At 38.4% G+C, this 19,944-nt stretch overlaps 1 protein-coding gene across 2 annotated transcripts in view; it reads right to left on the bottom strand.

Annotated features, from left to right (window-relative positions):
- The window catches only part of TLK1 (tousled like kinase 1), a 147,847-nt gene extending 128,999 nt beyond the window's left edge, over window positions 1–18,848 (bottom strand). Inside the window, exon 1 of one of the 2 annotated variants that reach the window (XM_057747123.1) lies at window positions 18,262–18,848. In XM_057747123.1, the coding sequence (XP_057603106.1) occupies window positions 18,262–18,400 (139 nt within the window). In that variant the 5' untranslated portion in view covers window positions 18,401–18,848. The remainder of the gene's footprint in view (window positions 1–18,261) is intronic. The other variant, XM_057747124.1, reaches the window with a different exon arrangement.
- Between the last annotated feature and the right edge of the window lie 1,096 nt (window positions 18,849–19,944).

The raw sequence follows: 19,944 nt of genomic DNA, 5'->3' as shown, positions 1-19,944 counted from the left end.
TGGTGCAGCTAAGTTAGAAATTAGTAACAAAAAGCCATTTAGAAATACCTTATGTTTAAAAGTTAAGCAATATACTTCTGAATAATCCAAAACCCAATTAACAAAGCTAAAAGTTGGTTCCATGAAAAGACTTACAAACTGGTAAGGTGGGTCAAGAAAAGAGACAAGACACAGATAGTGACTACCTGGAATGAAAAAGAGGACATCACTACAGATCCTAGATGTAGAAAGATCACAAGGGAATATTATTTACAATTTTATGCAGACACATTTGAAATTTTAGATAAAATGGAGGGATTCCTAGAAGACACAATTTACCAAAACTGATATGAAAATTAAAACTCTAAAGAGTATTATGACATTATAGAAATTGAAGTCATTACTTAAAACTTCACAGAGAAAACTCTAGGCATAGAAAGTTCAGTGAATTCTACCAAGTATTTAAAGATCCTGTAATACCCTTCTTACATAAATTCTTTGAGAAAACAGTAAAAGGAAATGTACTTCCCAATTCATTTTTAAGAAGTCAATATTACCTTGATAAAAAAACCTAACATTTTCAGAAATGAAGATTAAGCCTGAATGAAAATACATACAAAAGATAATGCTTTAAGAGAACAAGAAAGTAAAAAGGAACAGTTTTGAAATCAAAAGAAAAGAAGACATTAAAAGGATGAGAGAAAGTAACCACTTAATGATGTAACAAGGATCCAACATTCAGAAAACAGAAGTCTTTAAAGAGCACTACCGTAAGAAAACGAATAGTAAAAACTGTAATTCAAGAAAATTTTCTGTAAAATTAAAAAAAAAAAATTGAAACTGACCAAAGGAGCATGATATACACTTAAGAATTCAGCACAGAAGGCCATTTAATTTTTCAAAGGCAACACTTTATGCCAGAGGAAATTGGGAGTAACATATCTGCAATATTCAGTAAAATTGATTTTTAGCATAAAAAGACAATCTGTTACCAAAATGCCAAAAATTGGGAAATACTGCTCCCATGAGTCCTTCCAAAAGAATCTAGAGAACAAGTTTGTGAAAAACTTAAGTTATAGACCTATCTCATTCATGAACATCGGTGTAAAAATACTAAACAGGGACTTCCCTGGTGGTCCAGTGATTAAGACTCTGCACTCCCAATGCAGGGAGCCCAGGTTCCATCCCTGGTCTGGGAACTAGATCCCTCATGCTACAGCTAAGATCCAACACAGCCAAATAAACAAATAAATAAATATTTTTTAAAAATACTAAAGATCAGCAAAGTAATCTGTATAAACAGAATAATAGCTCACAATTAACTTAAGGTAATCCAGGAATACAAGGTTGGTTTAATATAAGCAATAAAATAATTCATTACATTAAAAAATGACTATATTAAAGTCACTGTAATAAGGCGGGAAAAACAAGTATAAGGATTGAAAAAGATGAAATTATCATTCACAGACTATATGTTTATAAAAAATGAATCTAGCTGAGATAAATTATCAGAATTATAAGCAAGGTTGCTGGTTACCAAGTCAATACGCAAAAGTTAACTGGATTTCTACAAGAAAATAATAAAAGTAAAAAAGAGAGCCCATTTACAATAACATCAAAAAGTAAAAATAAAACACCTAGGGCTTCCCTGGTGGCACAGTGGTTTAGAATCCGCCTGCCAACGCAGGGGACACGGGTTTGATCCCATATGCCTCGGAACAACTAAGCCCATGCACCACAACTACTGACCCTGCGCTCTAGAGCCCATGAGCCACAACTACTGAGCCCACAAGCCGCAACTACTGAAGCCTGTGTACCTAGAGCCTGTGCTGCACAACAAGAGAAGCCACTGCACTGAGAAGAGTAGCCCCTACTCACCACAACTAGAGAAAGCCCACGTGCAGCAACAAAGACCCAATGCAGCCAAAAATAAAATAAATAATAAAATAAGTCTTTAAAAAACAAAATTAAATTTAAAAAAATCTAAAAGTGCAACAGTAATTACACAAGTTTATTATAAAGAAAACTATAAAACATTATTAAAATGATGAAGGGAATATACTATATACATTGAATTATAACACTGATTATTATAAAGCTAAGATCAATAGACTCAGTGTAATCTCAATGAAACCCCCAACAGATTAGTATGTTTGGTTTCTGAACTTAGCCAAAAACAGCCAAAGCAATCTTGAAGAAAATCAATAAAGTGTGTATTAATTTTCTATTGCTGTCCTAACAAGTTACTACAAAGTTAGCAGCTTAAAACACCCATTTATTATCTCCAGTTTCTATGGGTCAGAAATCTTGGCACAGCATGGCTCAGCTGGTTCTCTGCTTAGAGTCTCACAAGGATGAAATCAAGGTATCAGCCAGGCTGTGTTCCTGTCTAGACACTCTAGGAGAGAATACATTTCTAGGTTCATTTAGGATGTTGGCAACATTCAGTTCCAAGCAGTTGCAGGACAGAGGTCCCCATTTCCTTGCTGTCTGTCAAGTGCAGTTTGGTTTCAGCTTCTAGAGGCTGCCTACATTCCCTGGCTCATGGTCCTCTTTCAAACTCAGTAGCAGCAGGTCAAGTCCTCTTCATTGCTTCTGAGTCAAATTCCTCTGACCTCTCCTTCTGCCCTTCTCTTTTGCTTCCCTCTTCTACCTTCTCCTCTTTTGACTCTTCCATTTTTAAGGGCTTGTGTGATTATATGAGACCCACCCAAATACGCCAAAATAATCTCATTATTTTAAGGTCTATTGATTAGTGACTTTAATTACATCTGCAAAATCTTCACTGCACTTCCTAGGTTGGTATTCAACTGAATGATTGGGACAAAAATGTTGGGAGAACATCTTTAGAATTCCACCTATCAAAAAAACAGGAAAGTTTGATTTACTGGATATCAACCTAATTATAAAATGATAGTAATTAAGAAAATATGATACCAGCACAAAAACAGACAAACATGATACAGAATATAGAGCCTTGAAACAGACCTGTCTCTGGGCACAGACACTGGATTTACAAAAAGGATAGCACTGTGAAACAGTGGAAAAGAACAATTCTTTTCAGTAAATTGTGCTGGGACATCAGGACAGTCACAGGGAAATGAAACCTACTCCCATCTCACACCACACAGAAAATAATCAACTTCAAAAGGATTACAGATCTAAATATGAAAAGCATAATAACAACAACAAAGCTTCTGAAAGATAATATGGAAGAGTGGGACTTTAGGAATAGTGGCATGAGGAGCTCAGTGGACCATTTCTCCAGTAAAACCACCATTTAACTGGTGAAAAAAAGATTTTGTAAACAACCAACCATTTGATATCTCTGAAAACTGTCCTAAGGGCATACAGCAAATGGAAAAATATTTACTCAAGAAAACATACTAGGGACTTTCCTGGTGGCACAGTGATTAAGAATCCGCCTGCCAATGCAGGGGACATGGGTTCGAGCCCTGGGCCAGGAAGATTCCACATGCCGAGGAGCAACTAAGTCCATTCGCCACAACCACGGAGCCTGCGCTCTAGAGCCCACAAGCCAACTACTGAACCCTCGTGCCACAACTATGGAGCCCATGGGCTGCAACTACTGAAGCCCGCACATTCTAGGGCCTGCATGCTGCAACTACTGAAACCCATGCACTCAGAGCCCATGCTCCACAATGAGATAAGCCACTGCACTGAGAAGCCCATGTAGCACAACAAAGAGTAGCCCCTGCACACCACAACTAGAGAAAAGCCTGCACACGGCAAAGAAATCCCCCCCCCAAAAGAAAACATACTAAAAAAGAGGTGAGAACAGCAGGTTTTTATGATATATGAGCCATAAGCCACTCCCAATTACACCCCACAACTCAGGGTGACAGAAGTTCTACACCAGCTAGGTGCTGCAGGAGCTCCCACACTCCAGCCTGGGACTAAAATTTCACCCCAGTAGGGGAAGGCTGCTGGGATCTCTCACCTGCCCCATCCCCCAGGATCCATGCTGCAGAAACCCTATGCCAGGCAGGCCTGGATGAGAAGACTAGGGGTCCCTCCACCCAACTAGCCCCCACTTATAAGGCAGAAAAGCTCTTTCCCAGGTGGAGTAGGCCAACAACGCTAGGCTGCAATTGCTCACTCATAAGGCAGATGTTCTTTACTAGAAGGGGCAAGCTGAAAGTAGGATTTACTCTCCTTACCCAATGCTCTACTCCTAGAGCAGGATGTCACTTAAAGAGAACTGATCTCCTTGCCACTGACCCTAACTTCACTGAGGCAAGGCAGAGGTTCTTCCCAGGGGAAAAGACAGACCATTAAAAACAGAAAGCTCTGTTCTGCACCTAACAGAATGACTTTACTAGGACAGGCTGTGGGGAACTTCATTTCTAAGGGCAATGTCCAAAACTATGGATATCTTGGGGGTAAATAACTAAAAGGAGGCTGGTAGTTTCATGACAATAGTAGCAACAAGCGAAGTTTCAAACCAGCTAGAAGTTTAACAGAGAGAACTAGACAAAGAAAAAGTAAGATTCCTCAGGGTAAGCACAAGTCTCAAAGGCTGGTAACACCTAGCTTCTGCAGAGACCTGACAATGCAATCAGACTATGGAGCAATTTATACCCTGGGATATTGGTGAAAACAATAGCGCAATCAGCTAGCAGTTAGTGGAGGCTGACAGCTGGGTGTGACAGCAATAGAGGCAGACCAGCCAAACGCTTAATGGGGAGATCAAGGAAAGAGGCAAAGGGAACAAGGCCAAAACCAATCATCTCTGGTGGTCAGGAAGACTGCACATGACTTTGAGAGAGCCCAGATGTTGGATTCATCAAAGAGTCCAATGCAGCTATTATAAATATGTTCAAAGAACTAAAAGAAACCATGTTTAAATAATTAAAGGAAGGTATTATCACGTCTCATCAAACAGAGAATATCAATGAAAAATAAAAATTATACAAAATAAATGAGAAAACATGAATGCTAATAAAGAGAGCATAACTGCATATTTCTTCTCCTTTCTTCTCTTAACTGATTTAAAAAGCAACTACATATACAACTGGTATATAATCATATTGTTGGGGCTATAACATATAGAAAACATACTATATTTGACAGTAACAGCACAAAGGAGGCAGATGGAAACAAACTTTACTGGAGTAAGAAAATAACATCATATGGTATAAATCAAATCTACATGAGAAAATGAAGGGAACCAGAAATAATAAGGTTAGTACAAAAACTATAAATGTGTTTTCCTTTCTTATCTCAGTTTCTTTAAAAAAGGCTTCAAATTATACAAAATAATTGTAACAATTCATTCTGAGGTAACACATAGCAACATGTATAACCAAAAAAGGGAAGGATGGGGTAGAGCTATACAGGAATAAAGTTTCTACATATTGCTGGAATTAAGTTAGTGTAAATCTAAAGATTCTGATAAGATGTATAACGTAAGCCTTAGAGCCACCACCAATAACTCAAAAAAAAAGTTTAAAATCATGAAAGGTATTAAAATGTTACACTAGAAAATACTCAATGCAAAAGAAAACAGTAACGTAGGTACAGAAGGACAAAAAGACACAGAGAAAACAAAATGCAAAATGGCTGACATAAATCCAACCGTATCAAAAACATTAAATGTGAATGGATTAAGCAATACAATCAAGAGGCAGAAACTGTAGGAATGGATTAAAAAAGAACAAGATCAAATTAAATGCTGTCTACAGAAACACATTTTAGATCCAAAGACACAAACAGGATAAAAATAAATGGATGGAAAAACACACCATGTAAACAGTGACCACAGAAGAACTGAAGAGGGTATACTAATACCAGACAGCTTCTAAAATGGTTTTAGAGACAAAGAGGAACAGTCTTTAACAATTAAAGGGTCAATTCATCAGTAAGATATGAAAATTATAAACACATATGTACCTTACAACTGAGCTTCAAAATACATAAAACAAAGGGAGAAAAAGACAATTCAAAACCAGCCAGAAGATTTCAATACTCCATTTTCAATAACACATAGAACTAAGCAGAAGAATAACAAGGAAATAGAAAACAAACACAGGAAATCAACAAGACCTAACAGACATCTAGAGAATACTCCATCCAACAATAGAATACATGTCCTTCTAAAGCACACATGGAACACCCTCCAAGACAGACCATATGCTAGGCCATAAAACAAGCATCAACAAACTTAAAAGGACTGGAAACACACAAAGTGTGTTCTCTGACCACAGTGGAATTAAATTAGAAATCAATTACAGAAGGAAATTTGGGAAATTCACAAATATGTGCAAATTAACATACTTCTAAATTACCAATAGCTCAAAAGAAGAAATCAAAAGAAAAATCAGAAAACACTTGAGATGAATAAAAACAAAAACACAACATATCAAAACTTACGGGATGAATCAATTGAGTGCTTACAGGGAAATTTACATATTAAAAGAGAGGAGACATAGGAAAACATTTTTTACAAACTTGAGATACTTCTTAAATACCATGGGGGGGGGGGGCAGTGTTAATAAAAAACAAAGAGTACTTACCCAAAATACAAAAAGAGTTCCTTCAATTAATTTTTTTATTTTTATAAAGACAAACAACACAAAGGAAAGCTGATCAAAAGATCTCAACAGGCACTTCACAAGATATATCCAAAAGTCAATAAACTTATGAAAAAACGGTAAACCTCTTAACTTACCAGGGAAATGAAAATTAAGACCACAAATACTACCTCATATCCATCAAAATATCAAAAAGGAATAATATTAACAATTCCAATTGTCGGTGAGGATATAAAGCAATGGAACCTCTCATACACTGTTCATGGGAATATAATTACAACCACTTTGGGAAACTGTGAGTATCAACTAAAGGCAAACACACACATAGCCTATAACCCAGTAAATTTACTATTAGGTATATACTCAACAGAAATTAACTACATGAAGAAACAGGTATAAATATGTTCATACAGCATTATTAGTAATAATCGAGAAGTAGAAACAACCTAAACATCTATCAACAGATTGTATAAATAAACTGTGGTATATGCATACAAAATAATATTACAGAGCAATGAAAGTGAACTACAGCTACAGGAATGAACATGGATGAAACAAAAACATATGTGAAACAAAAGCAGCTAGAAACAAAACACATACTGTGTGGGTCCATTTATATAAAATTCAAAAACCGGCATAATTAACTCAGAATAGTGACTGCTTTGGAGAGAAGGGAGAAGGTAGTGAATGACTGATGAGTGCAGGAAGAGAGCTCTGAAATGATGCCAATGTTCTATTTCTTGACTGAGTGGTAGTTACACACATCAGGTTTATGGTAATTCACTGAGCATTAATTTATCTGTGTACATTTTCTGTATGTAACATATTATACTTCAATAATGAAAGGTAAAGCACCACATAACATTAAAAAATAAAGTCAATTGAATCACAGTAAAATTAGAGTACTTGAATCTTAAGTCCAATCTCACTAGCAATCAAGACATACCAACTGAAACAAGATGATAACATTTAATGGTTAAACTGGAGGAAAACTGTCTAATTCCCTTCTCTAGGGAATACTCTGTTCATACCTACTGATAGAAATACAATTTCCTTCCTTCCCACTTTTCCTTTTTAAAAAATTTTCCTTCACAGCACTGGGAAGGATGCTCTATGATCCACAGGAGAATAGTGCTACTGTGGTTCCTGAATTTCCAGTTACTAGTTCCGTCCCCTTGAGGCCTAACCGGGTTCTAAGAGAAACTCAGCCCTACATACTTCTAATAATAAATTTGTTTTGCTAAAGTTTGTTTCTAGCAACCAAATGACCAATGAATATAACACCTTGATATAGGATATGCTACAACCACATTATATAACAGTTCTGTTTATATCACAAGTTGAAAACTGGCAACTCATAGATTGTTTTATGTGATCCACAAAGTGTTGTTTTGTTTTTTTAAGTACAAGTTACACGTTACGAATTATAGTCTTCCTCACTAGATTCTGGCCAAGCTCCTAGGAGGCAATGACTATATCTTCCATACGTTTGTTTTCCACAGTGTTAGGCTCCAGGTCCAAAAATACTCGCTGAATGAATAAACAAATTATGCCAATAAGGTTTTTATAAAACTCCAAAGCTCTGACAATGGATTGATTTCTGAGAAGCAATAATAGACTTTAAAATCCTAGTTATCCCATAGGGAAAATAATAATGACAATACACAATAAATGACATAAAAAAATTCATGCCCTTTTGCCTAGTAAAACAAATTCTTAAAATGTAATATAAATAAGTCAAAGGAAGAAAAATTATATGTATAATAAATGCCACAATATTATATAGTGAAAAGAAATGACACTAACAATCATGATTATCACTTGAAATCTGTTTCTATCATACACTACCCTGCTAGAATTCTTCAACAAGCCAGGGAGACAATCTATGTATGTCACGTGATAGTACTTGTTCCTTATTCTTGCCATTTAAACAAAGAAGGAAAAATTTTAATTCTTAAGCATCCTTTGCATCTAAATATAATAATTACAGTTAACACATAGTGACTGGTTAACATGCCACAAATTTCTCATTTAATTCTCACAACCTTATGAAATAGTTACTATTTCTTATCCTATCCTACAATCAAGAAAATCTAGGAATTCCTTGGCAGTCCAGTGCTTAGCACTCCACACTTCCACTGCAGGGGGCACTGATCTGATCCCTGGTCAGGGAACCAAGATCCCGCAAATGGCCAAAAAAAAAAAAAGGCATTAAAAACAAAAAGAAAAAAGAAAATCTACAGATGCATGGAGAGCTTAGGTAACTTACTACAGTAAGTAGCAAAACCTAAACTGAAATCTAGGTCTAACAAATATGTGCTTATAACTGCTTCTATAAAATAATGTTTCTAACATAAGGTATCAATATCTAAGTATAAAAAACTAAGTATAATGCTGTCAACTAGGTCAGAGAAGTAGGAGACTGATAGGAAAGAGAAGTAGGGGGCCAAGAGCTTGCAGGGGACTGCCATTCAACAGCCTTTGGGGTCTGCTGTTTAAAACTATAAAATAAAAATTTTTAAATACAGTGAGAAGTGCCCAGAGAAAATATAATAAAGCATTTGATAAACTGGATTAGATACATGTTCAGTGTGAGGATCACAATCCTTTGGTTAACTGCAAGGCACTCTGTTAATAATATTTAAGCCCAGTAATTCCTAGGATGAGCTGAACCCTGTCTGGTTCAAAACTACATGCCTATCTAATGCATTGCTGCCATATGAGCAAAATATAATTCTTCAAATAATAATTTGGCAGCACTTCCCTGGTGGCGCAGTGGTTGAGAATCCACCTGCCAATGCAGGGGACACAGGTTCTATCCCTGGGCTGGGCAGATCCCACATGCCGGCAGAGCAACTAACCCCATGCACTACAACTACTGAGCCTGTGCTCTAGAGCCTGCAATTCACAGCTACTGAGACCACAAGCCACAACAACTGAAGCCCGTGAGCCCAGGGCCTCTGCTCTGCAACAAGAGAAGCCACCACACTAAGAAGCCCACATGCCAAGACAGAGTTGTCCCTGCTGGCCACAACTAGAGAAAGCCCGCACACAGCAACGAAGACCCAACACAACCAAAATAAGTAAATATATAAATAAAAATAATAAAAATAATAATAATAATTTGGCAATAGTTACCAAAAGCCCTTAATTGTTTTATACTTTTTGCCTTGATAATTCCATCACTGGGAATCATCTTGGGGTGGGGGGAGCTTTTACTCAGAGATACTCATTATATCAATATCTATTATAGCCAAAAAGTAAAATTAAAAACAGAAAGAAGATAACCTAAGTAACTAAATAGGGTAGTTAAGATGTTTTTGTTCACCATGATCTATTCCTCAGGAAAACTACCACTAACCTAATCTGTGTGATCTTCAGGGGTCTGTCAATCATGGCGTTCTGTGGATTTCCCAACTCACCCCACCTACAGCCATAGTGGCTACCTTGCTGTACTTCATCTCCCAGGTACCAATGATTGGTTAAGGAACTGACAATCACAATACATCAGCATCAACCCAGAACTGACATGTGGACATCAGGAAAAAATTTGTCTTTCAAGGGTGGTTGCTAAGCCAAAAGGTATGTGACTGGGCTCCAGAAGCAAGAGGCTAGAAGAACCAACAAACGGAGTCAAAGAGGCTCAGTGACATGATTTTAGATCTTGGATCTAAGCTGTTTCCAAAGCTATTCCATCCTCCTCCACACATAAAATTCCCAGTTATTGGAACCAGTAAATTCATTTTTTAACCTACCAAAGCTTGTATTAATATTTTATCACAGGTAAGCAAAAGAATCATGAGTAACACACTACCAAAAGAAGAATGGTTAACTAAGTAAATTACAGTGTATCCAATCAATATCCTCATGGTTAAAATTCAATGGAATAATGCTGACAGAATAGTGTAACTGTTAAGAGCACTGCACTCAGGAGCCTAGTCTGAATCCTGACTCTGCTACATGTTCTCTATGTGTAAAACAGGGATACAACAGTACCTACTTCATGATTGTTAGAAGTAAATGAGTTACCATTTACGAAGTGTCTAGAACAAGTCCTACCATTAATAAGTATAAGTATTTTTTAAATAAACAAGATAAGTAAAATACATATATATATACACAAAGTTAGCTAAACCATGTAATTTCACTGATTTTTTTTTTAATCTGTGCACAGAAGAAAGGAAAAAGTATGTTTTTAAAAAAGCAAAAATACCCTATTTGTCAAAAAAGAAAAAAAAATGAAACATGCCTCAGGTCTCATGAAAGACAGCATGAATCTGACTGACGTCATACAAATCCCCCAACATTCTCCAGAGGCACCATATTCACCATCAGAGAGGAGGCACATACATAGTGTTAAGTGTGGAATTATGAAATCACAATGTATGACATTTAACAATACCAGCAAGTACCAGGTTAAAGCTTAATTTAAACCTGGAAGTCATTTCTCCAACTAAACTAGTTTCCAAGGAAAGGTACAAATTTATGAGTACAACCAACTCTTAATAATCCATGTAAATGAAGAAGAACAAATATTATTTTGAAGGGCTCAAAACCGCTCATATTTGACTTTGTAGTGCATCTTTGTAGAATACAAGCATTTTAACTTAAATAGAGGTATAACCTGTCTTCTTGAAATTCACAAAATTTCAAACCTAGTAATGAAAGCACATTGAGAAGATTTGTTTCATGACCTACCACCTGTTTCAGATCTGCATCTTTCTACATCATGCTTTGAATTCCTATCAACCCATTCAAATTCTGTCTCTCATCAGATACACTAAATAATACATGTTATCAAGGCATTTGTTTTGTATGCAATAAATTAAAGGTTTAAGTGTTTGTAAAAATACTTATATGATGAACCAGACTGAGCTTCAAGCCTCCTTTCCCTGCCATACTGAATACTTATAAATCTCAAACATCTGCCACTAAAGCATCTCAATTTTGTTCAGAGCCTCATGCACCAGGTTAAAACCCTCCACAATAAGTGGACTACTCCTATATGGACAGTCGAAAACTCTCCATTCAAATTCTAATGTTTATTTGTTACAGCTGTGGTGAGCTCATGAGGTCAAAATATTAAGATAAATGGCATGCCAATTTAATTATTAAACATGAAAATAAGATTTTTCATTAATATACCTCTAACACTTTCCATGAAATGTGATATTTGCACAAATTGATTTTGGATTTTTCATTTTTTTTTTAAATCTTATCTCCATACTCATACAAACCTCATGTGAAAAAATAATAGCAAAGTTTACCAGTAAACTGAATAAGCCTAAAAGACTGATTAGTAAATTAAAATTTGTTAAGGAAAAACTAAGAAATTACCCAAAACTAAATTTCCATATTTTAGGCAATATATCTTCCCAGTGGTTAAAATGCAGACTTGATTCAAATCTCATCCCTAACATTTATTACTCTCTCATACTAGGCAAGTTTCTTTACTTCTCTGTGCTTTGGTTCCTCATCTGTAAAATGAGAATGATAATTGTATACACCTCACACAGTTATGAGAATTAAATGAATTAAAATGTACAAACAATAAACTTTAGCTATTATTGTTACTGTTATCCATTATCACTCTCTAAAATATAACTTGCCTATGAATTACTAACATGAGTATCTTTTAGTCTGGGTCTGAAATATGTGCATTTAAGTACATAATCACTCCGTTCTTTAAAAAAAACTTTAACAGTCCTTCAACAAAACTTTTTGTTAGGTGCCAACTCTATAGAGGACATCCTACTATGCACTGAGAATATGGAAATCAACAAAATACAGTCTCTGAATTCAAGACCTTTCTGTCTAGTAGGCAAAAATAAGTAAATAAAACTATAATAAAAGGCAGTAAGACAGAGGAGCTATGAAACAGACAATCCGATAGGACACTAAGGAACAGAGGCATCTAATTCTGAGGGAAACACCCCAGAAATAATTTCTGAGGAACAATCACCTGGATACTTCACTTCAGGGCACCACATTGCTATTTATGTAATTTAAATAGCTTTTAATATATTCATAACAGTGTTTTAGAATGTAGATAATTAAAAAGACAAGATCACCTAGCACACTACTACTTACCATGCTCATAAATAAATTTAAAAATCTCTCGGTAATAATGCAGATGACTATCTTAACAAATTATAACATACCCTTGAAAAAGCCACATTTCTTTCTCCAATAAATAAAAGGTACAAACTTTCCTCCAGTAAATTATAATCAGGATTAATGTCAAAAGAATATTTTTGAGCTGTTAGAGAACTCTGACAGCTTTGAATTCAACTCCTTCACGTTACAGATGAAAAGGAGCCACAAAGTATAACGGAGAAAGCACTAAGTTGAAAGTCAGAAAACTGAATCTTGGTCCCAACTGTCCTACAGTAAAAGCATGGGCAAATTATCAAAGTTTCCTCATCTGTAAAATGAGAGGTTTGGACTCAATTGCTTCCAAGATCCCTTCCAGCTCTGTAATTTTCATTTTATGAAACTGAAGCAAAGAGATAAGCAACTTGCCCAAAGTCACCCAGCTAGTTAACAGCAAAGTAAGGACTACACTTGGATTCCAATTATCAATGCACTTTCTCTTCTGTACCTCACTGCCTCTCCTACTTCATAACACCATTCCTCTAAACTATTCTAATATTTCTGGAAATTATTACTGAGCATGAAAGAGTTTATGAAACCAAATGACTTATTCTTATGCCTCTTCTACAGAAGATGAGCTTTAAACCTAAATGCAACAAATACATGAAGTTTCAAGCTGTGTCACTTACTACACTTCAGCTGACCTCAAGAAAGTTACAGGAGTTTATCCTTAACTTCCCAGCACCTAAAATCTAATCTTTCAACACATCTCACAGAAGAGATTATGTTCCATACTAAATTAAAATATGAATTGTTACAGGTAATGATAGCTATCACACACATAATACTCTGAATAAGATGAGAATTAAAAATGTTCATTTTATGTCCTGGTTTTATTTAATATGCATTTCTAAATTCAAGAGAGATCAATTTAAACACTTTTCCTTCATGTATCCTTTTTTCAGACTCTCTAGCTTTAAAACCATTAGATTAAGTACATTACTTCTGAACTCACATAAACAATTACACATAAAAGACTATACAGACTGCTGATAGTTTCCCTTTCAAAACTGCAAATCAGCCTCCTCACAGTATTCTAAAATTCTGTGCCCAAATATATTACAGCTCTACTAAACTGTATCATAAGCAGCATCTGATTTCCTAAAATGTCTTCAAAGTTTATTATATTTCACAGTAAATTTATCAAGATTTCAGGAAGACTGAAAGTGTTGATTCCAGAAAACACAGGAAAATTCTCAGAGAAAAAGCACAATAAAAATGCGAAACAGTAATAAAGTCAACAATAGTTTCATACTACTGGCAACAGAATATTCAAAAACATTCACAGATATATAAGTACAGTTTATATCTATGATTTTTCAAAGAATCACAGAATGTTTGCATTTTTTAATTGGATGGGACCTTGAGTCACTTCATCCAATAGCACACAAAATAAGAATCTACAGAATTTATCTCCACCTCCCCCAAAAAAGTCTCTGTAGTTTGCTTTAAATTGTTACAGTTAAATACTTCAAGAGGCAGTAATCTTTGCATTGCTGGCCAAGTCTAGTTGTTATATTATACAGCTCTTAAACTGCCGTCAAAAAATTATAATGAATTCATTCTATGCCTTCCTAACTTTCACCTGCTGGTCTATTTCTATAACAGCAGAATGAATACATTCTCTCTTCTACTTATGTTTTTGAAATATCTGAAAACAGCGATACTTTTCCCCACCCTTTAACTAGTCTCTTTTTAGTCTAAATGAACAGTCCACAGATTTCTTGTGGGTCCTGAAGACACTTCTGCAATAAAATGTACTTCCACATTGCAAGTAAAAAAAACTGTAAAAACACTGCCACTTGTCAAATTTTGGTGTAATATCAAAGAATAACTTCCCAAAAGGCTATTAAAATGGTTATTTTCCAACTTCATATAGATGTGAAGTTGGATTCTCCTCACATGCCTCAATCAAAATATATCTCAACAGACAGAAAGAAGAAAATCCACCTATCTTCTAGTAAGCCAGAAATTAAAGTAACTTGTAAAAATATAAAACAATGCCACTAGCCTCACTAAAATTTTTGTTTTAAAATATTTATTCTTCATTTTAAAATTCACTAACATGTAATCAGATTGTTTTTACATAAATAAATATTTTAAAGTTATTTCACTTCAAATATAATAAATATCAATAGACATAACCCACATAAACAAAATCTCTTTACAGTCCTCCCTCAATAATTTTTAAGGGAGTAAAGGGGTCCTGAGACCCCTAGCCTACTTCTCAGGGGCAGATTTCCAGACTTCTTGGATTTCCCTCTCTCCTCTAATACGTAAATATGCCTCTGTAAGGGAGGCACCCACCACATATCTATATACTCATGAGCTAGAATCTTTAAACCCTGTCTCGCTCCAGCAGGTGACTTCAAGAAATTAAAGGGCCATCTGGTACACTTAACTTTTAACATCTCCCTACAGGTATTACTCAGTCATCTGGGGTCAAATATTTTAACTCTTCTATCTAAAGGATGCTGTCTGTAAATATGAAAACAGAGAGCAAGTTTATTTATATTATGATATCTTTTTGACCAAACTACTTTCACTATTTATATAAAAGTAAAGCAGATTATTCATATCTGGCAAGATGAGACAGAAATGAAAAGGCAAGTCTTTTGTATAATTATTTATTTGACTCTTAGCAGTAACCCATTCAAAAGTACCTATGTACTGATACGCAAAAAAAAACCCATCTGCTCATCTAGCCAATACACACCAGGTTCCTAGGCCTCAGCAAACAAATCTGACCTTATTTGAAAATTTAATTTCTTAACTTCCTACCTCCTTATTCAAGGAATTAACAGAAGATAAAGTGGGATAGAGAATTTAGCCACAGGTTTAAAGGATTCAATGTGAAATCTAGAGCTACACTGCTGAGCACCTCTCAAAGAATTTTAAGATTGAAAAGGAAAAGCTTTGGGACTCCGAGGGAAGAAAACAGTCTACACTATATCATATGAATTCCTAAATTCTAATAAATTCCCAAATCTTATGATTTAAGCTTATGGATAACATACTTATGGCACAACTTTAGAAACAGCCCATTTTCAAAGTTAAGTTTGCTTAACAGGAGTTCATCACATATATAACTTCATATATGTACATGTAAATATGTATCTCCTTTAAGTTTAAAATGTTCTATTATATATTACATTAAATTGGCTCAATTTTTCAAGAAACAAAGCTTGTTCTCTCCTTGATACACACGCTCAAGTTCCATTAATAGTAATGGTTCTTACTATCTATGAGTCACCAGCAATCAAAGCTCTCAATTTACATCAGTTTACACAACATACTAATATGTTACCTGAAAAAGATACTAAGCACTTGTTAAAATAAAAACTAGGATTCCACTCAATAGAAAATGTTTCCATCTTGATACCTAGGGCTCCATATACACAATTCCTGTTAGCATTTGTGAAATGACACTATAGCTTTAAGATGAATATATAACGCTAGAGACAATTAACAGTTTTAACTTAATTCCTGGTTGGTCAAAAAAAGCAATATACCACTGTCACCATACAGGCTACTTGGGTGTGAAGTATTACTTCCACAAAAGCATGTTTATTAATTAATTATTTCATTAATTGAGACTCACTAGGTTACATAAAAATCCAAACTACTGAAAAAAGCTCTGGTTATTTGGAGGTTCAAGCTAAATTATTCCAACCCCTCAAAATTTTAAAACATCAGGAAAATTGAAGAACAGTATAAAAGTTCTTTAACTCAAGCTGAAGTAACCCCAGAAGCTCACAATCTAGATCTTGCAGCCCCAAAATTACCAACACGGATCATAGATGTTACAGATGAACAATTCAACACTGTGTTCTCAGTATCAAGTACAGTGCTTGGCTCACAGAAAATGGCTCAATAAATATTTAATAAATGAATGAAAAAAAGGTATAGCCTTAAGTCGAAAGTCTTTCCCAAGACCATCATATACTATCACTCATTACACTACCATTCCTAACACTATCATTAAGCATCTTAATGTAAATACAGACAAAAGTAAAAGCATGCTAAAAGCAGCAACGGCTGTTTACAAAATAGATTTTAAAACATTCATTTACAAATTTTCAAATGCAGAAAGAAAAACCACCAAGTGTACTAAATTTGAGTGAGTCAAATAAACTTTTATCTTCTAATAATCAGAACTCAGGGTTGGGGGTGAAATGGAAAGGGGAAATGTCTGTCAATGTATTCAGCATGCTTAATGGATGCCATAAATCAAATCTTCCCATGAATTTTCCAGAGCAAATTCATGCCAATCTTTGAGCCTATTGTCACTTTCACACATGCTCACAGGAACAAAATGACAAAGAATGCTATGCCTGAACCACTGGATTCAGGGCACAAACCACTTTATTAACAAATGTCAAAGCTCTGAGTCGTAAATATTGACAGATATTTTCAAAATAAATTAATCCCACCAACTACTACATAAATCAAAGCTCCTGATATTTTCAAAGGTTTCACTAGACTACTGGCCTTTCAGGCGTTTTTTTGAAAATGTGGCTACAATTTCCCTGTGTGACACAACTGGCCGTGAACAACCCATTTACCAATTGCTGATGAATACCGCTAAACGTTTTCCAGACAAAAGAGCATTAAACGCGATTCTACGCACATTTATTCTTTCCCCATAAAATGCATGTTTCTCCCAAATTTCATTTTATGTCGTATACTTAAAGTTAAATACAGCAAGTTGAAATTTTAGTCAAAAGCACTCCGGTGTCTTAACTAGCTGTGTAACTGCTACATCTGGTGGCAGCACACTTGCATGCAAGAAGCCAGAAAACTTAGAAAACAATTGTAACCGATCTGGTGCGTGTTTGCAGTAACCTCTACGCAGATATTTCCCACAAAACCCACGACCCTGTCAGAGAACAGTAGCCTACTTGCAGCAGAGAGAGAACGCACAAACACGCAGGAGGTGATGGCGAAGGAAAGTTGCAACCATCTGGAGGGATGGTTTTAAAAGCCTGCCCACGAATCAGTCTGTCGTTTAAACTGCGCTAGGGGGCCAAGCAAGGGATCAAAGTCGGCTTTGATAATTTCAGCGGCTCTCCCCAAAGGGCAGAGACCCTGCAAGCGAGGGACATCCTCCAGGTCCCGAGCAGCAAAGCTCGCAGAGCGGGGACCGCCTCTAGGGGAGGAGTGCGAGAGGGAAGGGGAGGGGGCTCGAGGATGAATGCTTCACCGAGAGGGAAAACCCACCAGAGACCGGAGGCCAGGAGGTTAAGAGTACTGAGTGTATTAGCAAATGGAGCAGGAAGGGGCTCGCGTCCGGGGTCAGGCTTTCCATCCCAGCAGGACTGGCTCTTAGGAACCCCAGGCGAGTCTGTGCGCCGCGCCTCGCCCCGTCCCCTCCAGCGCGCACCCCCTCGTCCGTCTTCTCCGCCACCCGCGAACCACCACCCACAGCCGGAGCACTACCTCCCCGGAGCCGGGCGGCCTCGCGTCCACCTCGCCCCCTCCCCCACCCCGGGTCGGGGGAAGGAGACCCGGGGGCGCGGGGGCCGCGGAGCGGGAGGGGAGGCCCGCGAGCAGGCGCGGGCGCGACGGCGCTTACCTTCCCTGGGCCTCCCGGATGGCGGCGTGTGATTCAGCAGGGACCTGGCCGCCGCCGCCGAGCCCGGGGTTGGAGACGTGGAGAGCTGGGACCAAGATGGCGGCCCCTCCAAACTTCCACTGCTACTTTGGACACTCATCAAGCTACTTTCTGGGAACCCGACTCCCCCCCTGCGACGGCAGCGGCGGCAACGGCACCGGCACCCGCCTCCGTCATGGCGGGGGCCGCGTTGAGGGCGAGCGAGAGAGCGAGGGCAGGGAGAGGAGAGTCAAGGGGATGGGGGAGGAAACCGAGAAGGGGGGAGGTGGGGAGGGTAGAGGTGAGGGGAGGAGAGGGGACGGGGAGGAGGAAAAGGGGGAGAAGCGAGGGAGCCGGCGGGCGCGCCGGGGAAGAGGCGGAGGGAAGGAGCGCGGCGGCGGAGGCGTCGAGGGGGCGCCCGCTGGGGCCGGGGTCGGAGCGCGGGCGGAGCGCGGGCTGCGCCGGCCGAGAAGACTTCCGCGGGCGGAACCTGCCGGCACCTCTGCAGTGCGTCGGCCCCCGGCGTCGCCCGGGTGGCGGCGGCGGCGGCGGGTGGTGGGTGGCGGCTGAGGCGGCGGGGTAACCTCTGCATCAGTTACAGGCGGCGGCGGCGTCACGCGCCGCCTGTGCAAACACTATCGCGAGGCTCCTGCGCCTCCGGTAGCGGCGGCGGCGGCGGCGGCGGCCGCGGGAGCAGGCTTGGGGGAGGGACCTGCCAGGGGTTGGGGGCGGGGGGGCGCTGGGGAGGGAACGAGGGCGCGAGGGAGGAGACGCGGGCGCCGGGCGCTCCTGGCGCACCCGCCGATCGCGGCGCGGGAGCCCCGGGCCGGCGGACTGGCGTGCGCGGGGGCGGCCTCCCCGCGCCGGCCGGAGGGAGACGCGCCCCCGCCGCGCTGCTCCGGCTCCCGCGCCTGCTCCGCTGCCACCTGACTCCCCCCTCTCTCCCGCGGCAGCGCGCCTGGCTCCCGACCCACACCCAGCCTGGGGAGAAATGCTTCTGCTCTCGCTGGGCTGTCGTTTCTCAGGAGTTCTATGTGTTCATTTCTCAAAATGGAACTGAAAAGTTGAGAGCTGTTTCTTTCTTGCCTCTCTGTACTGTGCAAAAAAAAAAAAACAACCGGTGTGCGTCTCCCCGTGTACAGAATGAGAGTGATTATCGAATAAAAGAACTAAGAAAATAAGTTGGGAGGGGATGGAAATAAAACTTTATGAATGTTTTCCAGAAAAGAAAGAGAATCTTTACCGGTGTTGTGCACTGTACATGTGGTCTAGCAGTTTCTTTGTTTTAAAACAGTAGGTGGAAAATCTAAATAGAAAAATTTGATCACCGAATTCACATATCTAGGGAAACTATCCAGGGTTCATCTTGTAGAAGAGGGTATGGTTTCTAGAAAGTTCCAGTGCCGCTGCTGAGCCCTGACTGTAAAATCCTAAAGCAAATTACAGCATTTGCTAAAATTTATAGATACAGTGTAACTTTCTACACACCCACACACGGACAGACACATCAGGGATTGGGTATCTTTACATAAAAGAGCTGTCTAATAAATAGTTGTGGAAAAATACAAGGTGATTGCTCTCTTAAAAAAACAAAATTGAATAGAACACTAAAAAGATTATGATATAGAGCAACTGTACAGACATGAGGAAACAGCATGATTACCA

Source organism: Hippopotamus amphibius, chromosome 8 (assembly GCF_030028045.1).
Source record: "Hippopotamus amphibius kiboko isolate mHipAmp2 chromosome 8, mHipAmp2.hap2, whole genome shotgun sequence".
NCBI lineage: Eukaryota > Metazoa > Chordata > Mammalia > Artiodactyla > Hippopotamidae > Hippopotamus > Hippopotamus amphibius.
The sequence above is the reverse complement of the archived record's forward strand: the minus strand, read 5'-3'. Positions and strand labels throughout refer to the sequence as shown.